The sequence below is a fragment of the Camelus bactrianus genome, chromosome 16 (genome assembly GCF_048773025.1).
Source record: "Camelus bactrianus isolate YW-2024 breed Bactrian camel chromosome 16, ASM4877302v1, whole genome shotgun sequence".
Taxonomy (NCBI): domain Eukaryota; kingdom Metazoa; phylum Chordata; class Mammalia; order Artiodactyla; family Camelidae; genus Camelus; species Camelus bactrianus.
The window spans coordinates 48,113,353-48,128,400 of record NC_133554.1 but is presented as its reverse complement, the minus strand read 5'-3'; the positions used below and the strand labels follow the sequence as shown (position 1 = coordinate 48,128,400).

At 34.6% G+C, this 15,048-nt stretch overlaps 1 protein-coding gene across 6 annotated transcripts in view; it reads right to left on the bottom strand.

Annotated features, from left to right (window-relative positions):
• The window catches only part of HELZ (helicase with zinc finger), a 141,722-nt gene that overhangs the window by 102,937 nt on the left and 23,737 nt on the right, over positions 1-15,048 (bottom strand). For all 6 annotated transcript variants that reach the window (XM_074343502.1, XM_074343507.1, XM_074343503.1 and 3 more), the window contains 3 exons: positions 13,346-13,382; positions 3,380-3,504; positions 1,733-1,789 (listed from right to left, as the gene is read on the bottom strand). In XM_074343502.1, coding sequence (XP_074199603.1) covers positions 1,733-1,789; positions 3,380-3,504; positions 13,346-13,382 — 219 coding nt within the window. The remainder of the gene's footprint in view (positions 1-1,732; positions 1,790-3,379; positions 3,505-13,345; positions 13,383-15,048) is intronic.

The following is a 15,048-nucleotide window of genomic DNA, read 5'->3' as shown; positions in this document are numbered from 1 at the left end:
GCTTTTGTTTTCATTAGTCAGCCTTTAGTTCCCTGTCTGTATCCTAATTCACCAGCATTTATAAGTTAAACACCAGCTCAGCCCAAACTTTAAATAACAAATTGTTGCTATTTTTAAATATGTCAGGTGCAATAATAAGGGCACCATTGTTTGTTAGCTTTTTCTAAATGGATTTTTTTTCATAGTACCAGTTCACTAACCAAAAATAATAGTGCTTTAGTTACATAGAAAAGAAATTATAAACAAAACTTAAGTCACTTATTCCAAAACTACAGCCACAAAATAGAAGTCAAGTGATATTTGCGGCCTTAAACGTAACAGGATTATAAATATTAAAAATAAAATTTTATATATATTTGAGATTATAAAATGTAAAGCTAGTAATTCAAGAGAAGAACAAAGCCAAAAACCTTAATAAAATGAAAGGTCATCTTATTGTATGTTCGCATTTTAAAAGTCTAAAACATTTACAATTGTCTTCTTTTACTTCTTAAAAAATTAAAAACACTACATATATACAGTGAGGGAAATGGTTTTGAAGTTAGAGCATATTGATTCTCAGTTACTTCATAACAAGATAACAGAAGACTAAGAAAATAACATTTGTTAAGTCTGTTCAATTGTAGCAAAACAAACAGTATCTTTACCCAGCTTATGTAATTTATAATGACTATCTTCCTTGTTTACGTATTTGTTGGTATGAACTATGATATATTATTAGATTTGAAGTGGGAAAGTAATCTATATGAGGTCAAGGTTGACCCTCAGGGTTCGCTTCATCCTCTCGGCCTGACTGGAGTGCCCTCCATCTCTGTCTCCATGAGACCAGCACCTTCTCATCTCTCAACTCTGCTGAAGTGTCCTGTCCCCTCACCACCATTCCATCACAGTGAGCTTATTCTTTTCCATCATACCTAACTTGCCTCAATGTGAATTACACTTAGAGTTGTTTCATTTATTCTCTATCTCCTCCCTGAGACTTGAACCTCCCAGAGGACAAGGACCATGGGTGTCTTGTTCAGTGCTGTAGTCCCAGCACCAAGCATAATACCTAGCACACAGTAGGTGCCAATTTATAAATAAAATAAGCCAATCAACCCCTTTACATGGGCTTCCATTTATGATAAAAAGCTGACAAAAATGGCTATTTTTAAAATGAGACCATATAAATAAAAATATTTTTATATGCCTGTATGAGGAACGGAAATGTGAGCCTCACAAAGCCACGGGCCTTCTACACTCCACTGCTGTCCCTGGCCTTCCCTGCGTCATTCAAGTGCTTCACCAGAGCACATTTTTGTTCACTATTTCCTCTGATACACATTATTTCCATCACCTAAACTCATTCCCTTAAAAATAGTCCTTAAATCACAGACTTCTTTTAGTTGCTTAAAAACACAGAAGGCTTGAGGAGTACCTCATTTTTAAAGACAGTATTTTCTAACAGCCAGATGTAGTTAAAAACTAAAATGTCCCAATCATCTTTCCATTTACTGGCCAACAAGCTAAGAAGAACTGGGACAACAAAAGACCTGGGAAGCACAGGCACCTTGAAAGGAATCAGTGTTCCTAGGATCAGACCAAACTGGGTTATAGGAAGTCAGAAGGTTCCACTACCCCGCCTTTAAAGCCTTGCGGATCAGCCCAATGATTTTCCAAATGTTAATACAGAACACTTACTAGCCAGAATGAGTTAAACTCTTCCCAAAGAGATCCACTGAAATAGTCTTACCTCTGTTTCTGTGAGAAGTGTTTTTAGTCTTGTCAAATCTTTTGTTACCATCCCATTCTGAAAGGGCAAATGAAAAAGGGAAAAAACCAAGCAGTATATTAGTTCTTTCCTATGAGGACTTAACTCCTCAGCTGTTTCTAAGGTATATCCTTAGAAAAACAATGCTGCCCTCATCTCCCATCCTCACTACCTTAGAGGTGATAATAAAGCTAATCGTCTATACAGAAAGTTAAAAAGATGAATAGGACAGAATATACAGTGTGCCCTAAAAAACTATACTCACCTTGCATAAGAATTTAAAATTAATTCAATAAAGTATTCAATAAAAATATGTATAACCAAAGAGCAATATAAGCTAAATAAAGAGAAAAAATAAACCAATTTTTAAAACTTCTTTTTCCTAAAACTAATAGGCTGTATTTGCAAAATAGTGAACTCAGTTACCCATGACTCAGATTCACAAAAAATGATCATACTGCTTAAAGACAGCTCATTAATAAAGCTGTTGAAGGAAAATATTTAAAATATGTACTCTTCTGAAATTCAAGTTTCACTTGAGATTTGAAAGCGAATTACCTCTTCCTAATTTTAAATTTAGAAACCCAACAGGTAAAACTGTGTAATATACTTAACTTACGTAAAGTTCCTTAAGGATAGAATTATCTAAATAGTAAAGAAGAGATATATTCTTTACTATCTATTTAGAACTAAATAGCTATATAATTTTGTTTTATTAATAATACATTTTGGCTATTATATTCATTTGTTAATTTGGTGAAATAAAAAAAAAAAACAGTGTTAAACCAACTAAACAATTCACTGCACAATAGTTCCTTAGAAAATAACTAAATTTCCCTCTGAGATAGAGCATTATATTATACTCAGCAATATTCCAAGTACTTTCCTAATTTTTTTTTTTACTAAATATATATTTATTTGCAGTGAAAACACAACTTGGCTCCAGTTTTCCACAATTTATATTAATTCAGAAAAATAAATAAGGCATAGGGAATTCATGCTGCATAACAAAGTACACATATATTTTCTTGCTTTCACTGTTTTTCATTATAATTCCTGGAAAATATCAGCAAATTTTGTAAGTTACCAACTGGTGAAAAAAAGTTATCTCTCTTTTCTTCCAGTTTCTATAGATTGCCAACTCTAAAGTTCAAAAAAAGTAGTCTTTCAATTACCTCAACCAAAAACAAAAACTCTAGAAAATTAAATACCACACACAAAAAGTTATTCCAAAGTCTGAATATAAATTTAAACATTTTATAAAATAAATGGTTAAAGTTAAGAACCCTATAAGATCATATGTCCACAGGAGCATTTTAGAACTCAAAAATATTTTCAGGTTCTGTTAAATTACATCTTTAAAGAAAATCATTTAATTTCATTTAGTATTCTATACTTTCAAAGTTCTAAAAAGTATCTCCAATTCTTATACATATTATCACAAACTACAAGAATCCAATGATTAAATACCAATTTGTTGAAGAGAAATAAGTATCTCAAGATATACTTATAAACTTTGATTTCTGATAGGAGAATGCAGAGGGACACAGAGGAACATAGGTAATACACCGGAGCAGTCAAATGAATGAATCCACTTTCGAACATTCAAATTTGAACTCATCAACGTACCAGGGACTCTCCTGTCAGTGACTTGGCAAGAATGCTGGATACAGGTTGGAGCTTGCCTTTAAGCTGCATGCAGCAAAGCACTGTCTGGAAGGCACCATCACCCTTGGCCAGTCCTTCTCCTAGCACTGCCACGAAAGAATAGCCATCATTAACCCCATGACATTTAATACACATTCTTCTCGATTTTATTATCAGCACACTATTAAGAGCATGACTTCTTTCATGCTAAAAGAATAACTACAAGAGAAAAGCAGTGCTGTTTCAGTTCTAAGACGTACATAAAGACAAGGAAAAACATGGGGCAATCCACGTATCCAACCCACTACAGCCAACAGCCAGGTAGGCTCACACCAAAATCACAAGGGGAATTAATCTTAAAGCTCTCCAGTGAAAATAGTGTTCAACCTATGATTTCTGGGTAAATGAGGACTATTAAACTGCAGAAATATTCACTGAATAAAATTCTCACTTTTTGACAGAGACCCAGTGCAACTAAAATGCATAAGAATAGAAACTGTAAACCTCAATATTTGATATTCTTAAGCAATTAAGAATTAGCTTTTATCAAAACCTGCAAAATTAACAAAGAACTCAACTGTCAAAAGGTCAGAGAAAATGCTACCCAAATTGTTTGCCAGTGTTTACAGATTTAATTTAATATAATCACAAGGAGCACATATTTCTAACAATACAAAATACACTCATTTTTATGCCATGTCATTTGAGACAATTTCTCACAACTGCTAATGGTTCAGCTGGTAAAACAATCTATATCGTCTTTACTGCTAAGTCCAAGATTCTATTTTTAGTTTATACACACTTTAGCTTCCTTTGCAAGAAAACAATTTGCTGAAAGAAAATACTTTGGAAATTGCACTTTTTTCTAATTATTTTCAAGGAAATGTTTTATTTAAGTATCAGTATAATATACCGCATTTAAAGGCCATTGGGCTTGTTCATAACATATTGATGAACACATCCTTTTGTTATATGGTTCAATTTTTTATTGCACAAATAACATAACAACATTAATAAAATTAGACATAGAAGCTCACCATGTGCTTACCACTCAACAAACTGTTTTTACTTACTCATATTCTCTTCCAATTTTGATTAATATTTACATAATTTTTCACATGATTATGTGATGTAAATATAACTTAAGTCCTCATTCTGCTTTACTTCCCCTTGATACATTCGATATTTTCCATGTTATGAGTGTTTATATTTATATTATTACCTATCTAATGTTTCATCAAGTAGATACATCAATTAATTTATTCTGTTCCCTTGCTCCAGAACAGTTCCAATTTTAACTATTAGAAATAACACTGCAATAAACATCTTTCTATATATTTACTTTATTGAATTTTATTCAATTACTTTCAGTTTAGGTCAACCTGTTGTCTCACTCCATCCACGTTACACATCGCTCATCGCCTCAACTGACAATTTCAATACGTGAGTAATTCCAATGATGTATCGTTAAGAATGTCTTGAGTATCTTAACAAAATTCCACAGTAAGCCAACATCTCCCTCAGATCTTACAATTCCTAAAACTATTCAGATCTGATCTTTGGCAAGTCATTTTATCTCTCTGGCCCTCAGTGTGGTCATCTGTAAAACTGAAACACGTAAAAATGTGTTGTAAGGATCAAATGATACAATGCAAGTAAAGTTACTTTGAGGAAAAATGACAGTCCTCCTAAAGTCTGGATTACTTACATTCACCAAGCCTGTTTCATGCCCTATAAAATGAAGGTGAGAGTAGCTACCTAATAAGGTTGTAGTAGAGATTAATTGTGTTAATTATATAAAGTATCTAGCACAGTCTCCTTGTAAGAGTTCCCTAGATGCAACCTTCTCCTCTAATAATTAGAAACAGTATTGAGAAGGGCTGAGGAAATATCGTAGTTCCTATTCAGCAACTGGGATAGGAAGAAACTAGTTGTCAAGAGCTGAAGAATGTTTCAGGGAAATGAAAAAAATCTAAGAATATTTCAATCTCATATTACTATGTTATGTTTAAAGTGTATTAAATGGCATGAAATTTTACAAACACCTTTCATAGATCTTTGAAAGGTATTTGTTGAATTTTATTTTGCAAAGTTTCTTCCATTACATTCATGTTTGAATGTCTCAATATTTGTCAAAATTAAATTTCTCCTTCCCCTCTCTAAAAATTTTAGACAAGAAGCATTAATGATGCACTTTCTTCTAGTGCGTCTTTAAACGCAATTCAGTGTATGTCTTGCAGGATCCCACATGAAGAACTATGGCAAAGAAACCGTCAGCTATTATAGATAAAGCTATCCTGCTACGGTGTCATATAACAAAGTCAAACTGCAATTCTGCCAATCTGTTCCCATATTATCTTTAATATCTTGAAAAGGCTTGAAAGAAAACAAAGTGTAGCCTAGTGTATTATAAAACATCTGAAATACGTCTTACTTGGAATGTTTTGGACCAGAAAATGAGTAATATTAAAGGCGTATTTATTCAACTGCTTCTATAAAAATTGCCTCTGTAAGGGTTTGATAGCCCCTGGCTATCAAAAGGAAAGGATTAACAGTTAAAATATAATTTCCCTGGCTCGTAAACAATTACCTGCAATGAGAAAGGTAATTTAAAACAAGCTTAAAGTTCAGGAAATGTTGAGTATTACTCTGTATTTTTCTGTATTTTACATTTTCAGTAACATGACCATACTATGTTATTTCTTTCGTCAAGTCCTTAGTTATTTCTTAAATCTTTTATTGAAGAGCACAGCCTAACCAGGGTAGTATTTTTCCAAAATTTTCAGAAGAAATTTTTTTTAACATTTTTTTATTGATTTATAATCATTTTACAATGTTGTGTCAGATTCCAGTGTTCAGCACAATTTTTCAGTTATTCATGGACATATACACACTCATTGTCACATTTTTTTCTCTGTGAGTTACCATAACATTTTGTGTATATTTCCCTGTTTTTAAATTACCATTAAACTAAATCCTTTAGACATTAATAAAGTGAACTTATTCCCTGCTTGGATATAATCACATTCTCAGAACCAATACATCAGGAACTGAATGAAAAATGAAAATAGATTTATTTTATAAATACATAAAATAAATTTATAAATAAACTCCTTTCCTAAGTATAAGCCATTTAATTTTTGACAAGAAATTGTCAAATGTATATGGATGGTATATAAACAGACTCCAAACAGTGGAAGACCTAAATGAGGTTAAAATGTCCATTTGTCACGAGTATCAAAAAGTGTAACATGAAACAGAATAACTCTGTGGCAAACTTCTCACTAGTGCCCATTTTTCCAAATTGGTTTTTTTCCCACTATTCTTCTCCTCTGCCTCAGCCCTTTTACTCCTGCCCTCTCTTTTCTTCCAACTGCAACACACAATGCTTTTAGAGATGTGGGCTGCAGCTTTTGTGGCATTTTATGTCCTTCCTACCAAGGTCTTTTACAGATAAAATGTTTCCTTTATAAAATGCTTTTAGAAAATGAAAAGCCCTAACAATACTCAATATTAGGTATCGCTGAGACCTCTTCTGAATATTTTATCTCCAGCTTTAAATACTAAATATACTTTCTCTCATTCTCTCCTCCCACCCACCCCCCAATCCCTGTCACCTTGCTCTTGCTCCTTTCAGTATTCAGTCCTTAATCAGGTCACAAAAATATTTCTATCTCTTTCACAGCCTCCTTGGGTGTGCAACGAACTTTAAAGCTAAGATCTAATTGTGTATTTCTGGAAGTACTCTTTCTTTCAGCTGCAGTCCTGTGTAAAGACTCCAGGACTCCTTTCTTCTGGATGTTTTCACATTACAGAAACATAGGTCATTTCTCCTGGTTTATTTCCAGTGTTTAGTTTAAATATTAGAGCTAATTCACTGAATAGCCCTCAACTTCTTCATTACTATACAAATATAAAATAATTATACACAGTAAAAAGCTGATAACACAAGCATAAAAACAAACCTGAAATCTGGTTCCCCAGAACATCATAAAAGGTTTTTATTTCCTCTACATATGCTTGAATAAACTTTTTACTTAAGGCACTGTTAAAATGGTATTTGCAAAAGTAGCCTGTCCTACACTGTGTGTGCATTAGAGAGACAAGAGAGAATCTGCTGCTTACAGAGGCTTCAACCTTCTCTTTATAAAGAATCTCAGTTTCCAGTATGCATTTGCTATTAAGTTACAGGAAAGTTAACCTCTGTTAACTGTTCAATAACTGAACTGAGATGCTGTTTCTATTTTTAAAAATCAATTTAACTGTATTTTTTTAATCTTAAGTCTTCCACCGCCTTCATGTCAATTTCAGAAGTCAACATCTTGCCATCTCCCTCGTAAGCTCTCAGAGGAGAGCCTGACTGGGGAGAAGCCTCTGCTAAGGCATTCCCTTACCTCATTGTTTCCATGGTTGATTTGCTTACTTTAGAAAAAAAAAATTTGCCTACTGAGAAAAACTCTAATATTTTGCTATTCTCCTGACTATTTTCTTGGCCCTATGGGAGAGGGCTGTATTTTCAGGTGTTCACAATACTCTTAATTTTAGTTCCCTACTTTGGTATAGTTTTTACTGAGATTTTATAAGGCAAGGTACCACTCATTTTCAATCTTCTCTTTTCATGTATAATTTCAGTAAATATAAAACTAATGCTAATATTTATTGCACAAGTGAAAAACAACATGAAGTACATTTACAATGTCACTCATGACCATAAGTGACACCCTGCATAAATAAGAAAAGGCCTAGAACAGTCATACAACCATGATGAGACACTTGCAATTGGGTTAAAAGGATAGTAAGTCAAAAGACTATTGCTTACTTAAATATCTACTCATACAAAAAAAAAAAAAAAAGATAGAGACTCTGCATACTAAGAGAATAACAGTCCTCAAACTTAATTCATATATTAAATAAACACTCACTTCCTTGATTTATATTCTATTCCAAAATTAGTATTCTATAATTTAGCTTTTTATCCCTATCAACTTAAATATAAGAACTTTACTTTAAATAGTTAATAGGCATTATGGGGAAATGAAGAGTGAAAGTCAAAATCCTATTCCAGAAAGCCTTTGGTTTCTATTGGAGAACAAACTGGTATAGCCATACTGTGGAACACTACTCAGCCACAAAAAGGATGAACCAATAATAAACACGAAAACTTGGATGGATATCAATACGTGATGAGAGGAAAAAAAAGTCATCTTAAAAAGGTCACATACAGTTGGTTCCATTACGTACTACTTTCAAAATGACAAAATTACAGAGATGGAGAATAGATTAGTGGTTGCCAAGGGTTACACGTGGTGGGAAGGCGGATGGTGAGTGTAACCATAAAGGGTAGCACAAGAGAGATCTTCACTGTAATGGATTAGTTCTGCATCCTGACTTGTGTTGGGGGTTACATGAATCTACACATGATAAAATGACATAAAATTATACATATTCTTTGAACAAAGGTCAATTTTCTCGTTTTGATATTGTTTTCTAGTTACGTAAGATGTAACCAGTGGGGAAAAGGTACATGGGACCTCTCTGCACTACTTTTGCAACTTCCTGTGAATCTATGTTTCCAAATAAAAATGTTTTTTTTCTTTTAATTCCTGTTGGAGAAATAAAAGTTTATATACATGAAATTAAAAAAAAACATTTCCTATAACTGGATCTAAAGAACAAGTAATTAAGAAATATTATTGGACTGCATCCCTATTTAAAAGTCTAGTCAACAGGGAAAACTGGATGGACTAGAGGCTTGAAGATACAAATTCTTGTCCCACTCTACTAATGGTTATCTAAGTGATCCTGAGCCTCAGTTTTTTCTTTCTGGAATATAAAATACCTGTTTGCCTCCCCCCACCAAGTTTATCATACCAAACAGAATAATGTCTGTAAAACCCTAAAGAACACACAGGCAGCAGCTCAGGGTAAAGAGAAGGAACACATGGCCTTTCAGATCAGATAGGCCTCACTTCAAAACCACAGTACTCTAGAATGGCTCTGTGTTCTAAAGCAAGTTACTTGATCTCACAAAGTCTGTTTCCTCACCTGTATAACTGGAATGATATTACAATGTGATTAAATAAAATAACCTATTTCAGAGGGTCTGACTCAGACGTAATTCTGAATAGTTACCCCATTAACTATTTTCCCCCCAATTTTAATTGCCATAAAATCTATTTAATCAAAACTCTTCAGAGAAGGAAAATGTAAAAGGTTCAATCAATCATGTATCAATTTGTCTTTTTTGATACAGTCAGCATCTATTCAACAGGGGTTTTTGGTTACTGAATCATTTACTTCACAGGGCAAGTATCATAATAAATGTCAGTAGATGCCCCAAACTCTTTCGTTTGTATTACTTTCTTAAATTAATGACACTCTCAGCTAGGGTTTAAAAATCTTGCAGCCTTATGAAAAATATTTTTTGATGTATATAATGATTGAATTTGACCTATATTTTACATGTAGCATAATACTCTTTTAGTTAAGACTATCTTTTGATTTCACTTTCTCCAGTTACCCCATTCCATTTTGTCAGTGTAAAAAATGTGAGTTTCCTATATGATGAATACGTCAAAGATAGAAAAAGAATCTTTATTTAGGAAAGTTTTCCTGTTGTGCCAAACACAACCTAAGTTCAAATAATGAAAACAGACTTCACCACCTCACTTACCCAGTGGTCACTGGCTTGGCAACCCTCATTATCCAGAACACGACACCAAACTCCATGAACTTAAAGCCTGTGTAGTTTATTTTCCAGATGCCCTTGAGTCCTCACTTAATCTATTCCTTATTTAAGTAGAATTCCAACTTTTAAATTTTATGACTCTGATTACTTTCTGGTTTAGACAAATCAGCCATTAAAAAAACATTTTGGGGACAACCAGGTAAATCTGATCATGGATTGGGTTTTAGATAACACTTGGGAATTATGGTCAATTTTATGAGGTTAATAATAATATTAGGGTTATACAGTTATGACCTTATTTTTTAGAGATGCATACTGAAGTATTTAGGAATAAATATCATGATGTCTATAATTGTTTTTAAATAGTTCAGGAAAAATTAATGAAGTAAATATGGCAAAAGGTTATAATCCAAGTTTCAAGAATATGAATGTTTATTATACTATTTCCCCTACTTCCCTGTATGTTTTAAATTTTTCATAATAAAAAAACTTTTTTTTAATGTTTTTTAACTCCATGACAAAGACTGCCTGTCTGATTTCCTATCCCTGACTGAGAAAGTGAAACCAGAAGGTCAGACGCAGCAAGTGGAGAAGAGGGGGAGGGAAGCTGCAATGAGGCATGTTGAGAGCTGCAAGGAATGCGAAGTGACAGCCTGACAGTAAGGGAACAGACACTAACACAATGCTGTAGTACATAAAATGCAAACATAAGTCTGGGGCCAGTAAGGAAGGAGCTGCTCAGGCTATCCAGTTTACAAAGCAGTGTAATAATTAACACAGATTGAGATTCTCATCCTGCTTTTTATCACTAACTGATTGTCTAAACATGGTATTTTATCTTATATAAAAATAACCTTGCTGTGCACCTAAAACAAATGTAATATTGTAAATCAACTATACTTCAACTTAAAAAAGAAAAGTTACAAAAAGGTGAAAATGAAAAAAACTACACATAAAAGTAGAACTCTACAACTAGCAAATATATACAGGTAAACTTGGGCAATATTCCCAAATGTTGACTTCAAATGAACAACTTTATACACATTTAAGTAAGCACTTCCACGTTCTTACTTGTCACATAAATGATAACAAGGAATGCACAGAATGTAATCAATGAACCTTACTGCAAGCTAACCAATTTTCCGCTCTTCCACACAGCACTGCAATGAACACCATTCCACAAACAATTTTTCCCTTCTTTTGGAATATTTACTTGGGACAGTATCCCAGAAATGGGATTAGTGGGTCAGACGTATGAACATACTACCAAGCTGTATTCCGCTTCATACTCCACCAATACCACAAGCATACAGTCACTTCACTATAACCTGATCTCAGACACTGGTTAAACTTTTTCCCCACATTACAGAGGTATAATCGGTATACCAAACCTGCATATCATTAATGTATACAATTTGGTGAGTTTGGACATACACATACACTTGTATTACTATGATCACAATTCAGGTAACAGACTTATCCTTCACCTCCAAGGTTTCCTGGTTAAATTTTTATTTTGGTAATTTAGTGCTTGTAAAATAGTATCTAACTTTAAAATAGTAAGTAAAACAATTACCAGAAAAATGCAACATTTTTCCATATGCTCCTTCACCAATAGTATTTATTCTGTGACTTTTCATTTAATCTTCTGGGACTTTGTATGTCCCCAAATGAGAAGTATCAACCTCACTAATACTCAAGCAAGTGAAAATTAAAGAAAGAGAGGCTATTTCTCACACATGAGATTGTCAAAATGGCAAGACTGAGAGGCTTCAGTGTTAGTGAGATCACAGGGACTGGGCATTCTCACCTGCTGATGGCTGTGTGCATTTGAAACTAATCTAATGATGTCTATTAAAATAAGCCTAGACAACCAACTTTTAAGACTAAGGACCTACAGAAATAAAGGCAACGGTAAGAAAGCATATATGTTTATTATAGGATGGACTATGACAAACTAGAAAACTCGAACCACCTAAATGTCCATCAACATGAGAATAGTTGAATACATTATGGCACATATTTAATATGTAATATTAAGCAGGAATTGGGGCTGATGTATTGTTAACTTAGAAAGATATCCATGATCTATTGGTACAGAAGAAAGCAAACTGCTTTGTGATGATCATATGACTCTTTTTTAATTTTTAAAGGAAAAACCTTATCTATGTATTAGTAGCATTTGTGTTTATCACTGTGGAGAAAGGTAAAGAAGATACAGCAAGCTAATAACATGATTTCTTCAGATGGGGAGGAAAGGGAAATGATTCCCTTCTTCAGATTCCTCTATTTTATCTGATTTATCATTATCTTGCTTGTTGGTAATTTTTAATTATCCATAGATGTAAAGTTTTTTTAATGGAAGACTGTACTAGAACTCTCTCAATTGCCAATTAACTCCCAAAGTATACAATTCTACGAAACAATGTTCACAAAGAGGTCGCAGAATCTTTAATGAGTGGTTAAATTATGTTCAATATGCCACAGGAATTGGTAAGATTGTTTTGTAAGGTTTACAACAAAAACAGCTTATACTTTTAAAAGTTCTGACACAAAGGAGTAAATAGGGAAAAAATTTATGTTAAACACCTCAACACCCCCCCCCAATTTGGATAACTGAAAACTGTATTATCCAAATCACTGAGCTGTGCAAAAATCCCAGCAAAGTGTGTGAGAATGTACACTGAACCCTTCTCCCACTCACTCCCTGATTCACTCTAGTGAACTGGCAGCAATCACCAAGAAAAGGATTCCTACTCTATGAGTATGCAAAGAGCAAGAATCTTACTAATCAATTCCCTGCCCGAAAGAAAACAGGAAAAAGCACTAAAGAGCATTCTAATCACTCTCCTCTCTAAGGGGAATCCTCTACTGAAGGAGCAAAACATTTTAGGAGGCAGAAGCCCAGCTTTTCAATTTATCCAAGCTTAACATTTGAATCAATGTGTGTTACAGTTCTTAAAATATGGCTCTTTATTGACTGAAAATCCTATACACAGACCTTTAAAGGGCATTATCAATGTCCCAAGGGAGTGACAGCAACGTTAACACTTATGACTAGGAACAGTGTTCACGTGTACACCCATCGTAGCAGGAAAGTCGTCATCCAAATTAGTCACTAGTCACCACCGTTAACGTAGGTTTTTTAAATATTATAATCACTTTTGAAATTAGTACATGAAAAAATCAAATCTTAAATATTGCTTGATTAAATAATTCAAAATCTGCAAAGCAGAAAAGAATCCTGCTTTTAAACATACCATGTCTACAATCTTCATCGGCTTGCCCGTAGTTTTTCTGCAAAATAAAAGATATGAGATAAAATTAAGCAGTTCAAGGGCTGCTTAAAAACAGATTTTATCAGAAAGCTCAGCTTTGTTTCAAAGTTTAATCGTGAATGTTGCAAAGTTAATATTCACAGAGCAAAGCTGGTTGAGGATGTACTCTACTAGACATGACAGTGCGCTTCCCTGGGCCACTTACACTCCTTCTCACCTTCTCCAACCTCAAGTCACCAGAATCTCTTCCCCCATCCTCACTCTCAGCTAATGACTTTACTGAGTCAACTTGAAGCGCTGAGAAGAGAATTCCCAGAGACTGTCACCACCCCTTCCACCCGCTTCCCAGCACACTCTCTGCCTTCCCCCTGTTACCAGGTGAACCACCCTGGTCCTGTCTACGGCCCCTCCCACCGCCCGTGCAGATCTGCTCCATGGCCTACTCAAGAACATTGCTCCAGCAAGGCCCTTCTATTTCTCGTTAGTTTTTTGTTTTCTGTTGGTTCAGTCCTCTAAACAAACAGGCTCTTATTTCTCATTTAAAAAGAATCTTTCTCTTGACTTCACTTCTCCCACCAACTACCATTCAGTTTTTTATGCCTCTTCGGGGCAAAACGGCTCAAGAATTGTCTCTATTATGTATTTAAATTCCTTCCCTCTGATCCTCTTTTTTATTTACTTATTTATTTTTGGCGGGGGAGGTAATTAGGTTTACTTACTTACTTACTTACTTACTTACTTACTTATTTATTTATTTATTTATTTAATTTATTTATTTTTAATGGAGGTACTGGGGATTGAACCCAGGACCTCATGCATGCTAGGCACACACTCTGAGCTATATCCTCCCCTCCTTGATTCTCTCTTAAACTCTCTTTTATCAGGCTTTCACCCGCCTCTGCATGGAAGCCGCTCTCACGGAGCTCACCAATGATCTCCTTTGTATCCACTTAGATACGTTTACATGTACCCATTTAGACACACTGTCATTTCTCAGTCAACTCTGAATTCCCAGGACTCTATTCACAGCCATTGACATTGTTGAACATTCCCTAATTTGCAGACCCTCTTCCCCTGGCTCCCAGGACACCTTACTGTCTTAGTTTTCCGTAACCTCATGGGTTGCTCTTCAGGCTGCTTTGCTGCTTCTCCTCAACCTCTTAACACAAGTTCCACAAGAATAAGTCCTCAGTCCACTCCTCCTCTCTATCTACACTCCTTCCCCTGGTGGCCTGACCCAAGTGTAAGATTTTATGTATCATCTAAAGGCCACAGACTCTTTAGTTAGCATCTTTAGCCCAGACCTCTCCCCCAAACTTCATACCCGCATCTGCAACTGCTTACTCAACATCTCCAGCTGGGTATCTACGTGACATCTCAAACTCAGTATGTCTAAAATGAACTCTTCCCCATAAAACCTGTTCCCCATCTATGCCCTCTCACCTCAGTGGAAAGAAACTCCATTTTTCCAATTGCTCAGACAAAAAAAAAAAAAAGTCAGAGTAAGTAAACTGTGACTGCTCCGTATCTCTCACTCCTTGCCTTCAATACGTTAGGAAATCCTTAGTTATACCTTCAAATTATAACCAGAACCAAACCACTTCTCACCATCCGCGCTGCTACCATGTTGGTCTAAGCCACTTCGTCTCTGGCCCAGATTATTCCAAAAGCTTCCAAACTAGTCT